Raw genomic sequence first — 19,736 nt, forward strand, 5'->3', positions numbered from 1 at the left:
CTGATGACCTGAATCATCCTACAGAAGTTCCTAAGGGAAACCTGGCTGTCACTGAAGAACGGTTGCATGTTTTTTGATCCTTTCTTGTCTTTTTTTGTTTCATTGATATTCTGTTGAAATGCAGCAGCCTTGAGTGAGGCCTGATTCAGAAAGAAAACTGTTTTCTTGGTTTCTTCCCCCCTCTTTTTTCTCATTAGGGAAAAACACACACTGTAAAATCCTTTTTTACTTTTGCAGCATAAAAGGAAATGAAGCTCAGAAAGTCTCCTGTAATAAAGATTTGAGAAAGAATTCTCTCAAGAGTGGATATCATCTTCAGAGATATCTGAAAAAAGCAGGAAGCAGTTCAGTCTGGCACCTGGTACTCTTTGGGAAAACAAAAAAGGGAAGCAGGTTGCAGTACTGCTCTCTTCTCGTAGAAAACTGCAAGTGTTTGTGGCATGGTCCATTGTCCAAGAGTATAAGAAAAGAAGAAAGTTGGCTGCTTCTGTAGCTAAAACACAGTTTCTCCGACCAGATCTAGGATTATCTCCACTGTCTCTGCAGTATGAGACTGATGAAGATGACGAGCAATGTCTGCAGTGACCGGCCAGGCTGCGTGGCTGAAGCCTCCACCTCCCTCCTGTCGGAGTCGACCGGTGGTGCTTCGGTGGTGACGAAGTCAAACTCGGTGGGACAGATGTCATCTGTACAGCCGCTTCCACTGCCTGAGCCGCTGGTTTCGTCACCTGGCACAAAGGAGTGAGGGAAACAACATGAGGGCCACGGGTTACAGCGTTCATCCCTTTTCTCTGTTCCCGTTCCACCCGGCACCGTGGTGGGGATGAACACCTTGGGAACACGAAAGTGTTGGTGGTGCTAACTTTCATTCAGTAAAGCATCCAAACAAAAGCCACCATGATTTAATTAGGTGCTTAAATGCCCTTCTGAAAAAGGAGGGGACTGCTGGCATTATGGAAAGCCCTGAGTGTCTTGATGCACTTGACACAAGCAAGAGAAGCAAAAGAAATCAATATATAACTGGAATTTCATGTGACAGAAAAAGACTTTTTTTTTTTATGTTGTCAGCAGCACAGAGCACAAAGACCAAAGAAAGCTATTCTAAGGGAAGAGATTTATAAGTGTGTTTCAAAAATGTACTTATTTAATGACAGTTAATAGTTTCTTACTTGTATCCTGGAAGTTGACATCATTTCCATTATACGCGTTCTTCAGTTTGTTAGTCATGACACGTAAGGCCATGATTTGTTGTCGAATGAAGGTGTCTGGCCTTGTGATGTCCACATCTACTTCTGGATTGTTGATCTGGTTGGTCAAGCCATCGTTCATAATCTCAGGCAAGTATCTATGTAGCAGGATGAATGATTAGTTTAAAATGCAATGTTTCAGAAATAAAAGACTGTACAGTAAATGCTGTGCTACCCAATTTGACACTGATAACGATTACACAGTTCTTAAACAGCTCCAGTGAAACCGTTTTAAAAATATGGGTTTTAATTTTACAGACTCTAAAGGCTCTTTTTCGTAGCTCAGCTGCATGGAGAGCAGAAAGGATTTAAGCTCTCCAACCTCTCAGCTCTCCACATACTCCCCAGCAAATGCATTGGCTCTGTGAACTACGGAAGAGGTTCACCAGCCAGCACTAAGTCACTGAATGTTCAGATCCTCTACCGATACGAATGGTTGCACACTAAATTAAGCATCTAACAGTGCATTCTTCTGTTTTTATTTCTTTCTGCTTAAAAATTATGAACTCCTTTGTTTATATGTAGCATATTTGTTGTTCTGAGATAGTTTAGAAGGCTATCTTGAGGCATTATGAATCTCCTTGTTTAAAGGAAGCACTTAATTAATTTTCTTCTTCAGTTCTTCCTTGCATCCCTTTTTTGACCACCATGAACAACATCTCCAGCCTATCTGACATCCAGGCCCATAAACGGTGTTGTGAGTTTACCAGACTCCAGTGTTCTCTTTGATTTGGTCCTTATTCCTTACAAACAGGCTATGCTTGTATCTCCCACGTGCTTTGTGCATAACATTTAAGGTATGGCATTTCCTATCCATCCACACATCTGAGTTTTTTATTCAGGGTCTTAGCTTGTCATTTCTTGATTACTGCAGCATTCCCTTCTCTGACCTTGGCAAATGTAGTCTTAGGCTGCTCACAGGCAGCAAGTGTGCTTTTGCAGGTATCTCTCCCCTACAAAAATCAGCCCATGACTCCAATCATCCTACAGTAAAAGTCTTCATCATCTTTTGTTAAGTATGCACACTTTGTCCCCTGCTGGTCTTTGTCCTCAGGAAACTCTCCTTATAGACATCTGCAAAGCTACCTTTTTTCCTACTTTGAATCTCTGTTAAAAATTATCTGTGCATTTTACAGCTGCTAGGCTGAGAAAGGGCTGACATTATTTCTCTGTGCTGGCATGGTATCCCGAGAAAATCGTGTATCACTGCTTCCCTGTTCTCTCTTGTCTGCCTTTATTTACCTACTACCTTTGTCTCATATTTAGACTGCAAGGGATTTGGGGCAGATCTACCCTTTGTTCATGTCCTTTATCAGGATATGATCTATTTTTTAATTAGTTTGCATACCAGGTTATCCTACTGATGTTTGTGGGACTTCTCGTGTGGGTATGTGCTCAGGCAGTAATGATAGCACAGTCTAGCTTACTAATGGCAAACTTTCATGATGACTGGTACCAAATATAGTTTAAGAGTATTTTACTTCACTCTCACTTGTGCCAGCCCAATTCTCTATCAATATTCAGATTTGGTGCCGGTGCCAGTGTTATGTTCATATTGGTCTGGAAAATAAATATATCCCTGAAAAATAAATGTGAAAGTAAGGGAGAAGAAAGGACTTTCTCTGCTGAAATCGTGGTTAAGGGAAGACAAGTTTTGTATTGCTTCTGGAGGTTCACAAAATGATGACTGCTTTGCTGCACCAGGGAAGGGTTTAGTCTCATCGTAATAGGTACTCGCTTTGCAAGATAAGACTCATTTGTCATCAGCGGCCTTTGAAAGCTTACATGAGAATAATCCTGGGGGAGTGTGAACATATAAGAACAAAACATGACTGCAAAAAATACCCAGCCTCAAACTGCGTGTCCTGTTGTTTCACTAGTACCATAACGAGAAATAACAATGCTGTAGGGATCCCATCCAGACTCCTGTGGTACAGGCTTAACTACAGTGAGTATACAGAGCCACCTCCCCTAGTACGGAGGACTGCAGACCGCAGTGTTATGAATCACCAAAGATAGAAATTGGAAATAATTCTGCAGAGCTGCATGGAGGCAGCAGGACGGAGACCTTGGCACGCAGGGAAGCTCTGGGCTGCAAAGGAACAGCACCTCCATCTGTCACACGTCTCTACAAATGAAATGGCTGGTGTAGATAAATTACTCAGCCTAGAAGTAAATCAGCGATTTCAAGGTGCAGTTGATTAAAAAAAGTAAGAATGTAAGAATTGCCCTACTGGCTCAGAAAGGATGTCCATCTTGCCTGGTATCTTGTCCATGACAACGGCCATAGCTTTAGCAGCTAGAAGTGATTTGAAATCACTGAGTGTTCATGTGGATTGCTTTCCTTGTTTATGAAGGGTTAGCTGCTCTTTATTGCAAGCCATCCGTGAGAAGCTATGGCTAGCTCTGAATGGCAGTTCACAGGCTTTCTTTGACTGATTTATGTTTGATTTCATCTTGTCTTATCATCAATAATAAAAGAAGAATGTGCTGACTTCTTAGTAAGCTTTCATAGGGAAAGAATATGAGTTAGTTTGGAGATTCAAAGCAGTTAGAGAGTGCTCTGGTGTGTGAAGAAGAATGGCTGACTTCTTAGTAAGCTTTCATAGGGAAAGAATATGAGTTAGTTTGGAGATTCAAAGCAGTTAGAGAGTGCTCTGGTGTGTGCTTTTTATCGAGGTTCATATTCTGCACTGGAATCAGTGTGGATCTGGTGTCCTTCTGAAGACCATCTAACTTTAAATGGGCCAGCCCATTCAGTCGTAGGAAGTGATTCAGTCAATCTGTTACACTCCCCCTAGTATCTGCCTCAGGATCTGGTGGTCCCCAAAGCATTCCTGGCATGGAGGGGTTAACCTCTCAGGAGAACAGTCCAGTGCACCTCACCTAGATGTGTAAGGGAGCCATACTGGATGTGGGCCACAAGAAATCCATTACCTTATGATTGCCTAAAGGTTGGGTGGATACTTAAATTCCCGGGTGAATGAGCCTCTTGGCATTGAGGGCATAAGAGCAAAAGAATTAGAGAGGCTGAGGATTCATCTTTAGGTTTATACAGATACCAAAACTTGTATGTCTAAATGCAAGTGTCTGCATATGAGCAGAGTCCCACTCACCAGATCTAGTCAACAAAAGATCTAGTCAAAACTAGTCAGGAGTTTATTCATCAGTGGAGCGGGGACAGCTGTTGGAGTCCCATGTGCCTTTGGCCAGATGACTAGTTCATTAGATTTCATCTGGTGGGATGTAGTTGCACAAACATAGACATCTGGTGCCATTTGAATGCTCTTGGTTATTCCTCCTCTTCTCATTACTAGCCCTGAAAGGTGTGGCTTTCCCATAGGTCCTGCATCATATCTACAGGCTTGAGGGGGAGATCTTGTACATCTGGGGCATCTAAAATTATATTAGGTGTCTTTCTTTAGGCAGCTGAATTGAGTCTTGAGTGCCACTTTAGCCACCGGGGGATATGCTGCTTGGTGTCCTGCTGCCACTCCAGTAGGGTTTGAATATCCTGTAGGTCCAGTGTCTTAGTTGCTAGCTCCATGAAGGTGTCTTGACTATTCAGACCATCTCACATATCAGTAGGTAAGAATGTTTAGGCAATTGAAAACGGCCTCATTGACTACACTGACAGGATATTGGGGCTCTCTTCGGGCACCTTAACATTGGTGATTTTTAAAATGCTCTAGCAGTTCTTGCCCAGGCTCTGGTCCAGATGGGAGGTAGTGTCCTGTGTCATACTCATCTCAGACGTGCTGGAGAGTCTCAAATGACACTACTCTCGCTTGGGCAACACAAATTATTGTCTCACCCATAGGCATGTATATTTACATGCATGAATTTACATGTCTGAATGGGAAGCTGGATTCTGCCCTCATTACTGAACTAGTTCACCTGCTTCCTCAGGGGAAAAAAAAATATTATTGAATGTAAATATCTTTGAATTGTTTTCCTTTCTTGAAAGGACTGATATGGGAGCACGCAGCCCAAGGTGTTTCGTGAGTGACAGCCTGTGAGAGGCAGCCCAGCACGTGTTCTGACAAAAACATTTTGATGTGTGTGGGGTAGGGTTAAGTCACACCGAATAGGAAGCCATGTCTTGGGACCACTTTTTGACAGAAGATTTGTTGCTGGCTGGGCTAAGTTGTTGAACACAGCTGCTTTTGCTGCAGTTCTGTATGTGGAGACACCCCTGTGAATTTTAAGCTTTGCTGCTGCTTCTGCTCTCATTAATGATCTCTTTGTACGCCTGGCCATTACAAGAACTGTATGCCCATTATGAACAAAAAGAAGTGCCAACCTGAATCACTGTCTGTTCTTTGCATCTTCCTAGCAAAAAAAAAAATCAGCTTTCTTAGCCCTCTGAGTATAGAGAAGCTGAACAAGACTGTTTGTTTTCTGCTGTTTGCTCCTTGCTCAGCTATGTCAGGATTTTAGTGTAATTTACATTGTTTTCTAAAATATTAATGCTTTCTGTTCCTCCTAGCATTTCCACAGTTCTTGCTTGTCTCAGCAGACACAACAAAGATGTCTTTTGGCACATCATAGCCAAGCACCACAAAGCCTATTTAAAACCACTTTTTCTTTTTTTTTTTTAAATATCCAGTTAATGTTCTAGGGTGTCTGCTTCCTTTTCAAGTCTAAAAATGACTGATGAATCTTTCAGATCATTTATATAAAGGCTGTAGCTATGAAAAAACACCAAAAAAGGAGGAATCGTCTGGTTTTTAAAAGACATCTGCCTTAAAGGGCAGCATTCTCCATATTTTGCTGCAGCAGCAGCTGCTTACAGTATGACTGGAGCATCCCACCCAGGCAGTACTGGAGTTTTTCCAGGTGCACAGAATCGTAGGCAATAGAGTACAAAATACAGCACGGGCTTACTCAGGCTGGGCTGGGTGTAGGCAGTCACATCTGGTCCAGAAAGATAAGTACAGTGGAAAATTGGCTTGTTTGGCTAACCAGATCACCTCATCTGATTCTGTTTGCTCAGGAGGTAATCCCCATAGGATATTTTCAGGGTTGGGTTTTTTTTTTTTTCCCTCCTCCATCTTAGAAAAGCTCAAGGAGACAGAAGGAGAGGGAGAAAATCGCTCATCTGCCAGTTTGTTGGAAGGAAGAAGCTGAAAAAATAAACTAGAGCCATCAATTAAGAATAGGCAGTTTTCACACTTACTGAGAAGTGGTTTATTCACACTTTCACTAGTGGTGCTAAATGGTTATCTTTGCCTACCTCCAGGTAAAGGACATTCAACTCGTTCTCATTGCAAGCCTTGCTGGTCAGCAATGAGCAACTTTTCCAGGGCAGGCACTGATCTGGTGAGTCTTTCTTTCCACCTGAATTTCACCAGGAATTAAAGGCTCTCTGCCGGGGAAGTAGGCACTCACCTACCTATGGCAGGAGAAGAAGAAAATTTCAGGCCAGCTGAGACTCTATCCTGTGTTTGTTTTGGTGAAATACCTTGTAGTTTTGAGCTAGATGTTGAAAATTACAGTGCTCATTTTTCCTTTTATTCCTTACCTTTCTCTATTTTTTTTCTGTTTATGATTACTGTCTGTCTCATATATAATTCTATTTTTTCTTCATTGTACTCGGAGGAGTGATAGATTCCTCATGGAAAGGAGCGCAGGTCTCATCTCTTCCACAGATTACAGCCTTCCAGAGTTAAGACATACTAGTAGGTCTATAGTCCTGCTGAGCATGAGCACCAGGATGATAGTGCATAAGCACAATGTCTCACATGGCTTGGTTGAAACGACTTGGCTGAATTGGTTGGAGCAATTCAAGGTTATTCTGACCACCAGGCTGGCTGCAGATTTGGTTACTGTCCTCACTTCAGTAAAAGTCACTTATTCAAGGGCTAATACCTTGGATTTGGTTTAACTCCTAAAGCCTGAATTCCATCATTCCTGGGAAAATTCCTTTATATCTGGAGAACAGTGAAGAGGTTATCAGCTGTTGTTAAGAATTTATCTGCATATAGGGAAGGAGCTAAACTTTTGAAGTTTGGCCTTAATGATGTTTTCTAGATCCTAAATATCTTTAAAAAAATCTGCCTCTGTGCATCTGGCAGAAGACATTAATTCTTTAAACATAAAATTATGTTCAAGTTTTTTTGTGAATACTGATATGATGGGGAAGTCCTGTTGGGCATCTCTCTAAAAGGCACTTTGTCTGAAGTAGCTATGACTATTATTTTTAATAGGGATTTTTTTTAAAAAAGAGATTCATCCACCTAATAAATGTTTTCCCATTTCCACAACACTTGGTTTCTACCTGATGTGACCTGATTAAAACCATTCTTCGTACAGGATCAGCAAAGAGCCAAGTGCACCCTTCCAGAACGCCAAATGGATGACTCTGTTACCCCATGATTATTTGTGAATTGGCGACCTTCATTTAGCGACCTGGTGTCACTGTAAATTAATCATGGTAGCAAAGTGATATCTGGGGAGTGTAATAACCACAAGTGACCTTGGTGTAATGCCTCTCTCAGGAGAAAGCCTAGCTTTCATTTTCTGTGATGTCAGATTTGTAACTCTTTCCCCCTGTAAAAGCAGCATCGAAAGGTGATGTGTAAAATGAAACATGAGGTGTAATGTCTATCTGGCAGTTCAAAGTTTCTGTCTTTGTACCACCACAGGATCTCATCAAAACCCAGCAACAATCTCCTTTCCCAACAGTAGCCAACACCATAATCTCTTCTTATTTGTAGTATTAATGTCTAGGAAAACAAGAGGTGGCTAGATTTCATTTTTTTCTATCATAAGCTGTTGTAATATTCCCTGACACAGATAGATATATGCATATTGGCCAGATTTTGCCACCCTTGTTCTTGTGAGCTAGTGTTTATATCAGATACTAATCAGTATGATCAAGGAAACATTTATGGTTTTTCTTTATGCTGCGGTAAATGTCCTTGTTCACCAGCCAAGAGGTGATTTTGCATCTAAAGCTAGTTATTTTCAATAATATTTTCAGTATTATTTCATATACAGGCCATGGCATTCCATGGTATCTCTCTGATTTATTACTATTCTCTCCACCTGAAGCATTTATTGAATTCTGTTGTTAATGTATATGACTATACATTTACTTTGTGAATGGATATGAAATAGAAACTGGACAGAGGAGCAGTGGTTGGGCCTGCTGAGACCGTATTTTCAGGCGATGCTTTGAAGCTGTGACTCCACATCCAGAGAAATGTCTGTGTTAAATTAATCAAGGAGATTATCAGCAGAGGATAGCTTTTCTCAATGGCTCCGGAACATTAATCTCAGAAGGCATCATGAAAACAACCAGGCTTCTCATAAGATAAATACTGCAAAAGGAGGGTGAAAACTACATGCATAAAACGCACCTCCATAACTCCCAACAAGTGTGGAAGTTGTGCCAGACCCTTCAGTGCAGGAGCAGAAGACAGCTGAAAAGTATGGGCCAGACGTGGTACAAACACTAGCATCGGTCACGGAAACCAGGAGGGATATTAGCAGGTTTGTTTGACCGCTCTTTTGTAGAAAGAGTAGCATATCTCTTATTAATGCATGCATCCTGATGTGATGCATGGCATCCAGCTGGGAGGCCTGGAAACTCCATTTAGCTGCTGCAGCACATCGGCCTGGGGTCATATCTTACAAAGCCCACCGACAAGAAAAGATATTATAAAGGAAGATAAAACCACGTTTTTATTTCTCTTTTCCCACTGTTCCTTTGTGATGAGTCCTGTAATAGCCAGATGCTCCTCCTAGCTGTCTTTCTCAGAGTCCCCAGGGGCTTTCTCTGGATCTGGGACTTAGGAACTGAGCCGTGACCTGTGCTTTTGGACAGATTTGTTCATCTGCATCTCAAAGTGGGTTCAATGGACTAGCAGCATCCCAAACAGCCCTCTGCTCTCATCTGTAAAATGAATTATTCTGAGCATTATATAGTAAGGCTAGGAGAAAGGGCGTGCGTTCAGTGCAAAACCTCTCCCTGTAGAGTGTGTGCCTTATAAAAATGGTTAGATGATGGGGTGGGTGTAATCTATCTGTCCATCCATCCATGCAAAATGACATTTAACAGGTTTGTGAGTTTTTTCCCATGTTGTCATATTTTCACTGAGTTTTTGTATTTTATGTGCTTGTCTCACTTTTGTTTTTGGTTTCTTTGTGTATGATTGGGGTTTTTTTTTGTTATTGTCTCATTTATTTTATTCTGGCTTCATTTGTATCATGAGGTAAAAGGAAAATAAAGATTCCAGTCCCTGAGTGCCGGAAAGTATCACTGCTCTCCAGATTCAGCGCTCACCAGACACTCAAACCTCTCCACTCCTCCTGTCTCCCCAAAAGCACAGGCTACCGCTACAGACCTGAAACCTGACTGCCCCTGGTGTGGTCCTTCAGCCAATTCCTCTCGCTCTTTCTCAGCGGGGATAATCAGATCCTCTCCTCTGTCAGCTGATGAATCCACACTGGGACCTTTGGAGACACCTGCTCATCTGCCAGCTCCAGCCCTGCCACAGCCAGAGCCAAGCAAACTTCAAAATTAAAACTCAGAGAAAACTCATCACAAACAAGGGCAGATGACCACAGTATCTCTGATGAAGTAACATAAGGTCAAGCCTTTTACACAAGATAAGTAGGAGTGTTACATTTATTCTCTGCTGGCTATTTTTCAGTTTTTTCTTTTTTTTTTTTTCCCCAGCAAACAGCCTAAGCTTTGCCAGCCAATAGCAAATGGAGCCGAAATTCCAATTTCTGTTTCATCCCAGTATGATATCCTGAGAGTGCAATTGCTTCACAAGCTGTCAGTCCCAACACAGGGATGCTAAATGGAGCTAAAGAGCTCTTTGAAATCTCGGTATAAATTATCCTTCTGGAGCCGAACCAATGAACATTTTCTGTGTTCACATGCTGACACGCTGTGCACATTTACCCTGACTCACACTCTGGCTTTAATGGCACCTTGATAATAAGCAATCTCGGCTACAAGCTGCGTGTGGACAATTACTTGTTCTCCCCATTTCCGTTTCGCTCTTATAAACAGCGTCGTGAAATGCCCTCAGTTTCGTGATCGCTTCGGGCCAGATGGGGATTTGGACCGAGTGCGGTGGAGAGGGGTCCACCTCACCTCGCCTTGGTGTGGCCGTTCCAGCAGTCCTCCTCGATTGACGGACCGGCTGTCACTCGCTCATCCTTGCAGATTGTGTAGGGTAATGTTGACCAGAACTTTTTAGAGAGCTTTAGCTTTTCTTTAATGTCTGTTACCTGATTAAGAGACAATGAGAGGGAAAACAGGTTAAAAACATCAGCCACGCTAAGTATCGTGTTAAATAATATGTTGTTTAATTCTGTAATGGTGATGATGGTGAAGGTTACAAGGGCTGAAGGTGCTAAAACTTAAACTCCTGTATTTACGAGCAAGGCACTCAGCATTTGGGTTCAGAGAGTACAAATAATCAAAGTCACCTTTTTCCACAGGCAAGACATTAATAAAAAGTGTGTTACATCTTGCCCCTTCTAGTCTCCATTTGTCTAAGGTTTTCTAAATATACATCTTTCTAAGAATTAATATGCCTCACAGTCTGCTGAATGTAAATTCAGTTAAACAGTGTACATCAGATAAAATGTCTCACCCACCAACTTGGTCATGCCTTAGATAAATATTATATTTAGAGCTACATGCGCAGGTTTTAAAGAAATTATGCAGTGCCGAGCTGATGTTGAACTGATTTAAGATACACAGGCTGAATACATTGCAGTACATTTGGGTCTCAGTAACAGCGAGAAGTTTGTGTATACACATGCATGCAGAGACTATATCCATCTTTGCTGTTAGGTGTAGATAAATACCTGTAGCTGGATACAGACTTCATGTTCAAGGAATGTTGGGACAGTATCGAAACAGTTTCTTTACCTTATAAACTCCTTGAACAATAATTTAATTTGGCATGATTCAGGCAGCAAGCAGGAACAAACTGAATTTCCAGCATCAACTTAATAAATAAATGGCTAAAATGTTATCAGTTCTTGTTTTGCGTTTGGTTTACTAGAGTGGAAAAATCTACAAGAATAGATAGAAAACACAACAAAGGACAGACTACAAAGGATGAATGGTGCCACTGTTGTTCTTATGGAAACAGATGCATTTCACATTAAGTTGTAATAGGATTTAGGGGAGCTTGTTGAATAGCTTTCAAAGGAAATCGCCAAGCTTTATTCTTTAAAAAACCAAGAAATAAAAGCTCTCCATTCTTCCATTCAGTTTTGAGATTGGCTTTTAGGTTGTTGAGGTACAATATTGTACTTGGCTATTTATCTCTTTTATCTTTTGTTCTGGAGACATGATAGCTCTCCGAGCAAATGGCCCATGCTGCTTTGCTGTGCTTAAACTCTGTGGAATGTCACTTTATAAGCCAGGAGATAGAAACAGCGAAGACGTTATTTCAGAAGCACCGTCTGCATTTTCATCCGTAAGGAATAAGTAGGACAGTATTTGGCTGCATAAGTTGTTGACAGTGTTTCTTGCCATGATAGACACCTTATAAATCTCCTCCACACCCCTTGCCAAGCCCTAGTTGCTTTGTTTTCATGAGATACTAGCAGCATTTGCAAGCCTTTAAAGTCTCAATAGGGGAGCCCTGTGAAGCCAAAAATTAAATTCCAGTTTACAGACTGTGGGCAAGCCTTCAGGAGCAGTGGGGATGGTCTCAGGATGCCTGCCTTTTCTGATGTCTTTGGTCCGTGGGACCAGGGTCTTTGGGCAGACAGCAGCCTTTCCTCTTCTCCTTCCGCCCACGCTCAGGGTAAAAACCCCGGGGTCCGTACTGGTACAGCTAACCAGCACAAGCAACTCAGTTAAACTGCCCAGTGTTCACGGAGAGGTGTGTAAACTCCTGTTAGGCCACCGTGCAGTAAATCAGATAGAGAAATCCTATAGAAAATGCAGAGGGGAGGGCTTATAGGGAGGAGGCTCCATTTGTATAAGCTTGGGGAACACGAGAGTCAAAGGGACAGATTTTCTCATTTATTGCTTGTGCCTGGATAACTATTTACACAAGCAATTTGATTGATATCGGTGATGAGTAATTAGTTTTCAGAGCAGTAACTTTGTTGCTTATCTGGAAGTTATTTTAAGCTATTCAAAACTCAGATGTTTAGAGTTATATTCAGGTAATCAAATTACAGTTGGTGCTTGAGGACTGCAGACTTCTGTTTTGAACCGCAAGTGAGTCAACACCCCTTGTAAGGGCTGTAATTTGCAGTACAAACCTTGTATTTTCACAGAGGTCAGCAAAAGAATGGAGATAGGTTCTCACAGCTCACACTCTGCACAGGCTCTCCAGCTACTCCCTGAAAATCAAAACGAGGACTCCCATTCCCCAGTCACTTCTGAAGATACTAAAAGATGTTTACATACTCTGTAAGTGTACTGCATACAGACAACAAATCATTACATTTCCTAACAATAAAGATTTTTTTCTTTTGCATTTCAGAAGTGCACCTGATAAAGTAAGATGGTCTTACTTCACCCAGGATTGTTGGTAAATGACAGCTAATTAAATCTTACAGACGTCCCCCTGAGGTGTCATTCCCATTTTAGAACCTGGGTGGGGAGGGAGACGTTTACACGACTCACAAAAAGCAGCAATAGCAAAAAAGAATACAGCTTAGGGACAGGTTGCCATTTGCAGCCCTCTCTAGATGCCTCCGATTCAGATGCATTTTAACACTTTTTATCCCTCTCAGGTATTTCCCTTCATAGCTATCCTCCCCTCCCCATTGCATTATTTCACCATCGAGCTTTAAACAACTTGTGGACTCAGCCTGCGAAGTCTTGTTCTTTCCTGCTGTGTGACCGGACCTCTGTTAACCCTCTCAGCTTTTGGCAGTGGAGTTTACACATCTACCTAAACAGTTCCTTGAACCTCACCCTGAAACTGGTTTTCTGGAAGTGCAGTGTGGTTTCTGATGGCCTTGAAAGAGGAATTGTGAACACTGATTGATTCACCTCCTCTTTCAGGGAGTAGCCTGATGGCCACATTCACTTCTGCATGATGAACGTTGGGGCAGGCAACGACTTTGGAGTACTTTTAATGTAACTTTAAATGCAGAACAGAATTAGGTGGTGTAATGCCTGCCATGACATGTAAATCTTTTGCCTGTGGGTTTGGTGGCTTCAGTTCCGGGATCTCCTCAAGAATGACCACCGAAAGTCTCTCATCGGTCCCCATGGTTACGCATGTTCCTCTGTACATCGTTTTGATCACCACCAGCATTTAAAAAATGTGTAACAGATGTACAGTCCCTTGAAAACGAGATAAAAGCCACTAATGATTCAGTTAGCATTGCTTGCTTGTGATTTACGAAGTCAGACTACTGTATCCCCCCAGTGACCTGTGGCCTTGTAAATGATTCCTTGGTATTTCCAGTCTTTGAATTAAAGATTAACTTTCAAGCGCGGTTAGACTTCTGTGGAAACATTGAAACACGAGACGTGTGCAATTTTGATATTTTACATATTTCCTTTCCACTTTCTCTAGCAGAGATTTATTCAGATTAAGACAGCCGGATCTCTTTGGCTGTACTTAGCCTGACTTTCCCTAGCTATCTGCCTGACATAGCCCTGATATTCTATTGAACTACTTTTTTTCAGTTACTTTGAAGGTACTAAATTTGTTTTGAATTGCGATAGTTTCTCTCCCATAAGAAAAAGGATATAGAAAGAGCCATGCAAAGACTTACATTTTTAATTTATTGGGGGATATATAGAAATGGATATTAAAATAGCCTGGCCTTCATCTATAATTGCTAACAGAAGAAAGGCATTACTGTGTAGGTGAGAAAAGTTAAATATTTGCATCATTTCCAAAGAGAAATTCATATCCAGAGTTATGGAAATGGCATAGTTACATGCCCTACATTGAGAAATACAGTTAATTTCTTATTTCTGCCACTGACTTCTTGTGTGACCGAGGCAGTCACGTACGTCATGCAATTCCTCAGCAGAACTTGGAACGGCACCCACAAGCTCCATTCCAGTCCTACCAGCATGGGCTCAGATGTAAGCAGGTAAGTAAAGCTGACCAATGTCTCTGTCTTTTTTACTCTACTTGCACTCCAAAGTAATGAGGTGAGCTGAAAAGCAAGCCCATCATTTTAGCAGGAATCAGACCTTAGCATTCCTTGTTTTAATTCAGGACATCTGGATAAATCGAAAGACTCACCAGGAGAATTCAAAAAAGCATTGTAAATACCATGCAGAACTAAAAGTGAGATGGCCACGTTTTATAAGGCATGAAAAATCCAAAAAAGACACTTGTTTGTGAAGTGGGTAGCCAGTTGCCCGTGGAATCCACTTTGGTTTAATTTCCGATGGAAATGCACTTCTTTGGCAGTGGGATAATGTGCGCCCGGAAGCAATGGGGGCGAGAAAGCAACTTTTAAAGGTGTGGACCATAAAATAATTTTAAAAAAGGAAATCCCCTTCTTTCCTCCTCCTCCTCTGCCAAGTCCTCCCCTGGCAAGTCCATCTCATAGTCGTTCCAGATTTATCAGCCCCATCAATATAATCCCTACTCTTGCAGATAGAGGAATATCAGAAGATGCTAAAATAGTGTTCAAAGATGGTGGAATGCGTCCAAAACTGACCCAGGTTCAATGCAATAAATGAAATAAAATAATATGGAGTCTTGCTTGTGTTAAGAAGAAATGGTTCTCCTTAACCTTCTTTTCTTCTTCCTGATGTTTTTGCATTGCAATTTTTTTTGTTGTTTATTCTGCAATTTGGGAAGATTTTCCTTTTGAAATGCAAGCAGAGTATTCAGCTTGCCTTTCTGTCCGTACCTTCTCCCTGGGGATGCTCCGAAACACCTCAGTGCAAAGTCCCATTGAGAGTTAAGCCTTTATGCCCCGGAAAAACGTACAAATGTTTCTGGCTGCTCACTGGACGTTGCTTCTCTGGTGTACCAGGGTGCCGCCCCGGATGACGTACCGTGGGCTGGTATGTGGCGGCGTGGCCACTTGGAAGATGTTTCAAGTGGATGCTTGTGACGAGGGGCTGTAATTTCAGGAACTTCAGGCTGGGTATGTGAAGTGTATCCTACCGGTGTGTCGCACTAACAGAACAGCTACAGACAGCGAGTAGAAAGAGGCCTGGGGTTTTGTCTTAGAGAAAAGACATGAAAGTAGCCATCAGAGCCACGTTCGTGTCTGTGTAGTTTCTTTAGTCACATACTCCTTTGTCCTTTAATTCACAAGCAACATTTAACTAATGCCACTTCTTCATGCTACATTATTTCCAGGTGAAAACCCAGACAGTTTTCTACTGCCTGCTGCTTGCTTTCCCCTAGACGTGTCTAATGTACCCAGCCACGCACCCAGCACCCTTGCGGTCTTTATTGAGACTGCTTGATAACGGGTTTATGGATACGGCGCTTGACCACCTGAGCCGCGTGTGGGATCATGAAGAGCATGCTCTTCGTCATGGGCATGGCCAGGTAGGAAGAACAAACAGATCATCACGATCTGATTTGTGTTATGCCGTACCAGCAGAAAACTGCGCCTGACTTTCATACATCAATCAGTATTTATGTCCATTAGGGATTTCATCTGAAAGCATTCTAAGACTAATGGCCAACAATTTGTTGAAAAGGACTAGGTCAGCAAGCACATACTATATACTGTTTCTAACTGGTTGTTATGTTTACGTCTCTGCTACATGTGGGTGTCATAGTCAGGGCAAGAATCACATGTCACAAGCAGGTTAGTATAGGATAGCTGGGTATTTTAATTCACACACAGTTTTCCTTGGAAACTGGGCTTAACGGAAAGCAGTTAACTTGGACCCCTAAGTTTTAGGGGCTGCCCCTCAAGAAAGATGTGTCTCCTGTATGTTCTTCATGTGCCACCTTCATATAGATGTCTCAGAGGCACTAGGTGCTTATGTATAAGCAACTGAACTGGGCTTCCTCTGTCTCACCCAGGTGTTTGAATTTAGCTAAAAAGGATCTCTCTCTCAGAGGTTTTTTTAAGGCACCTTCATTTCTCCACCGATTAGATATTGGGAGCTTGGGTGCATATTTTTGTTTAGAACAGCTCATTAGGTGCCCAAAATTTCAATGCGGTACCTCAGCGAGGGTGACCTGCTTTGATTCGGAACAAGCGAAGCAGAACTTTATTTGCTCTATATGGAGATTATTTTTTCATACATTATACATTTCCACACATTCTCACAAAATAAATTTAAATGCCGAGCAGTTGCCGAACCACGACGCGCTTGACCGCGGATTATTTTTCAGCCTTTTAAAAAGTGAAGTGCATACGGCACGGATTCAGCGGGGTTTGAGCATCGTGTCCCCCCAGCTGCCGGGGAGCACCCTGGATCTGGGGGGTCCTCGAGGTGGCAGTGTTGCTCAGCCTTTGCGCTGCTGCCAGCCCCCCGATGCACACCCGCAGTGCTTCCCGGAGAGTAAGACCGTAGATTGTTCCACTGAATATAAAACTGACAACCCTGTTATTTTAAACTCGAAAGTGACAGGCTGTTATTTTAATGAGGTCTGCTAGTGCCAAGGTTAACCAAAGCTTTATTTCCCCTACAAAATGTTAAGGCTGCGGTTCTAAAAAGGGGGCTGTGAAATTTTATGGTTATTGATACTTTCTCAGTGCAGATAAGTTCTGAGAATTTCACCCGGGCCTTCTTGTGCAACAAATGCTTTTTGTTTTTCTGCCTCTCTCTTTTTTTCTCTTAAATTTGACTTTGTGACTTTAAATGGTCTGGAGCTTTACCGATAACTGCCTGCTTATGGTTCAGGTTTCTGCTCAGAAAACCAGATGACAGCTCTTCTAATCAAGAACTAAAGCCAAATCCCCGTTATAAAGCACAAATGGGTGCTTGGGTAATTTGTGAAATAAAACAAATGACCTAGGTGACTTTCCAAAGCAAGACGTTTCTCACCAGAGTATTTTAAAGTGAAATGAAAGGATTTTTTGCTCTCATTGTCTCTAAGGGCTATCCACGTCTCTGACAAGAAAAAAGTTAAGGCCTTTAATAACAGTAAAGAATGACTATTAGCCCTACTGAATTCTCAGACTAACAGATATATAACTTAGAGAGTTAGGGTGCATACAGCTCCCATACTAATACCCCTACACTTATGTATCTACATTCACAGTATAGTCCACAGCAACCCGGCGCTGACTCACTTAAATTTCTAGTGCCATTTGAGATGCCTACAGCAACCTGGGCAAGTCTCCTATAGGTTGTGAGTTGTATGTGACCACCCGGTGTACTGTCTTGGATGACCTAGTTGCATCTTGTTTCATTCGGCTTTGATCTAAAACACACATTTTAAAGCAATACAGGTTGCCTATTGCATGTTTTTGAAGAAAAATAAATTACAGCTCTGCATGAATGCTGACATGCGCTTGCAGAAGTCTCCTTGCCATCTGTGGCCTGGCAATGCTTGTGCCACAACATTGTATGTTAGCCAGCTCCAGGGCCAGGTGCCATTGCCCGTGTAAGGGGCTGGACTGTCACCGCTCAGGAGCTGACAGCCCCATGCTCAAAAATAGTACGAGCAAAGCGAGCATGTTTCTCGTGGGACTGCCATATTTTTGTGTCTTAACCTTCACCTGGAGATCCTACCTCCAGCAGTCTCCACAGATTTGCAGAGAGCTTAGCACTGCCTCACATCATCAGTTGGAGACCTTTTTTTTGTAAAAACAGTGACATTATTGCTTACAGGCAGTAAAGCCTGACACCAAACTCTTCCCACATTTAACATTCATTTTGGCTGCGGAGAGAGGAAGGGGAGGAGTCTTTCAAATGGTGGAGCAATGTGGGCTAAACTTCTACTCCTTTCCATAAATGTGCCCATTTGCCCTGGCCCCTGCTCTTGGCTTGATTTGCACAACCAGTCTGCCTCCTTAAGTAGGTATGTCAGGCCAAGTTCACTGCGCTTGGCTCCCCAGTAAATAAAAACGTTGCTTTTGGAAAGTGGAAGCTACTGGAAACGTCAGTGCCCTGAAATGGAAATCTGTAGGAACTTGAAGCAGTTTCCTCCTTTCCTGTAATACCTGGGAGCAGTGCTAAAAAGCTGGTCTATAAATCTGATTCAAGCAAACCCAAAGCACTCGGAGGAATCAGCTTTTTATTGCAGATAAGTATAAAAGTAGCACCAGAAATATGCTGGAATCTCAAAGATAAAATGCCAGAGGCTTTTCTGTGGCAAGGCTTAGCCGTTAAGCACTGATTCTTTGTGAACAGTCCTTCATCTCTGCAAGCAAAAATGTTAATAGCTAATGTAAACAATTACTGATAGACTATTTCAAGCTCATGCAGACTTCCATTTGTCCTGGAAATGTTCATCTGCTACCAGTAGTGAAGTGGCTGTTTCTTCTCTTAAAACTCAAGGGTTTACGTGGCACTGCATGTGTTATAACGGGCAAGTAGTTCAAGCCTCCCAACAGCTGCGAGAAGCATATGATTTCTTAGGGCAGCAAGAGCTGGGGTACATCCTTTCATAACAAAGCAAGAAGGATAATTGTACTTCATACTTGAAGTAGCCTTACATTCAACTTCATTTCTTCTAGTGGTTACTTCTTGACATAGCTCCATTGCCTTCCAAACTGAAGAAGCTCTCAGTGGACACTCAATGCCTTGAAATAACTCAAGATTCAGCAATAAGATGATGGCTACCCTGGCAGCAACACTCTGGGCTTCTGACCTTCCTCTCCCTCAATGACGAGCGGCACATCCAGCTGTTTGCCCAGAGCAGATAGAGCCAGGGGCAAGGCTGTGCTAAGGTGGCCGAAAATACAGAAAGCAAAGAAATAATGTAAAGCCAGAGTATGCAAGTGAGAGTTTTGATGAAGGATCTACCTTAAGATTTTGAAATTACTGTACGCTGTCATAAAATATTTGAGATGTTTTCCATACAATATCAAAACCAGTACAGTTCTCCCTAAGGACTGCAGGGATATTTTGGCATTGTCCATTTTTCAGTGTCCAACTACCTCTTTTTTGAGGGAGTTTAGGTGTAAAAGCACCTCCTCTTCCACTACTGGTGTTTTTATCCTGCAAAGTGATTAATTAATTAGTTAATCAGAATATAGTACCTTTCTCCGCCCATTAAACCCTAATTTTAAGATTGTTGGAAATCTGTTCCCTCTTTTTCCATGTGCGCCTCTACGAGAGAAATGCATACAAATCCCCTTCCCGCTACATCGTGTCTACAGGACTCCTCGCACCTTGCCGAGTAACTTTCCGCAGCCCCCGAGCACCTCTTGTGCAGCCGGGGGTGTAAACCCCTGCCTCCCCTGGGCCCGGAGGGCTGGGCGGTGGGAGGAGGGGACCCCCTCGGGGACCGGGCAGGGACCCCGCCTTCCCACCCCTCCCCGGGTGCGGTTTTGCAGGCTCGTCAGCCTCCTCTCCGCCTTAAAAAGGGAAGGGAAAGGGGGAAAAGGGGGGCGATGAGCCAAGGGCGGAGGTGAGAAGGGGCTGCGCGG

At 42.5% G+C, this 19,736-nt stretch overlaps 1 protein-coding gene across 1 annotated transcript in view; it reads right to left on the bottom strand.

Annotated features, from left to right (window-relative positions):
• Positions 1–525: 525 nt before the first annotated feature.
• Positions 526–19,736, bottom strand: part of GPC6 (glypican 6) — a 574,538-nt gene continuing 555,327 nt past the window's right edge. Inside the window, exons 8-10 of the mRNA XM_009278474.1 lie at positions 10,360–10,496; positions 1,170–1,345; positions 526–728 (exon numbers count right to left, since the gene is read on the bottom strand). Coding sequence (XP_009276749.1) covers positions 526–728; positions 1,170–1,345; positions 10,360–10,496 — 516 coding nt within the window. The remainder of the gene's footprint in view (positions 729–1,169; positions 1,346–10,359; positions 10,497–19,736) is intronic.

Source organism: Aptenodytes forsteri, unplaced genomic scaffold (genome assembly GCF_000699145.1).
Source record: "Aptenodytes forsteri isolate BGI_AS27 unplaced genomic scaffold, ASM69914v1 Scaffold32, whole genome shotgun sequence".
Taxonomy (NCBI): domain Eukaryota; kingdom Metazoa; phylum Chordata; class Aves; order Sphenisciformes; family Spheniscidae; genus Aptenodytes; species Aptenodytes forsteri.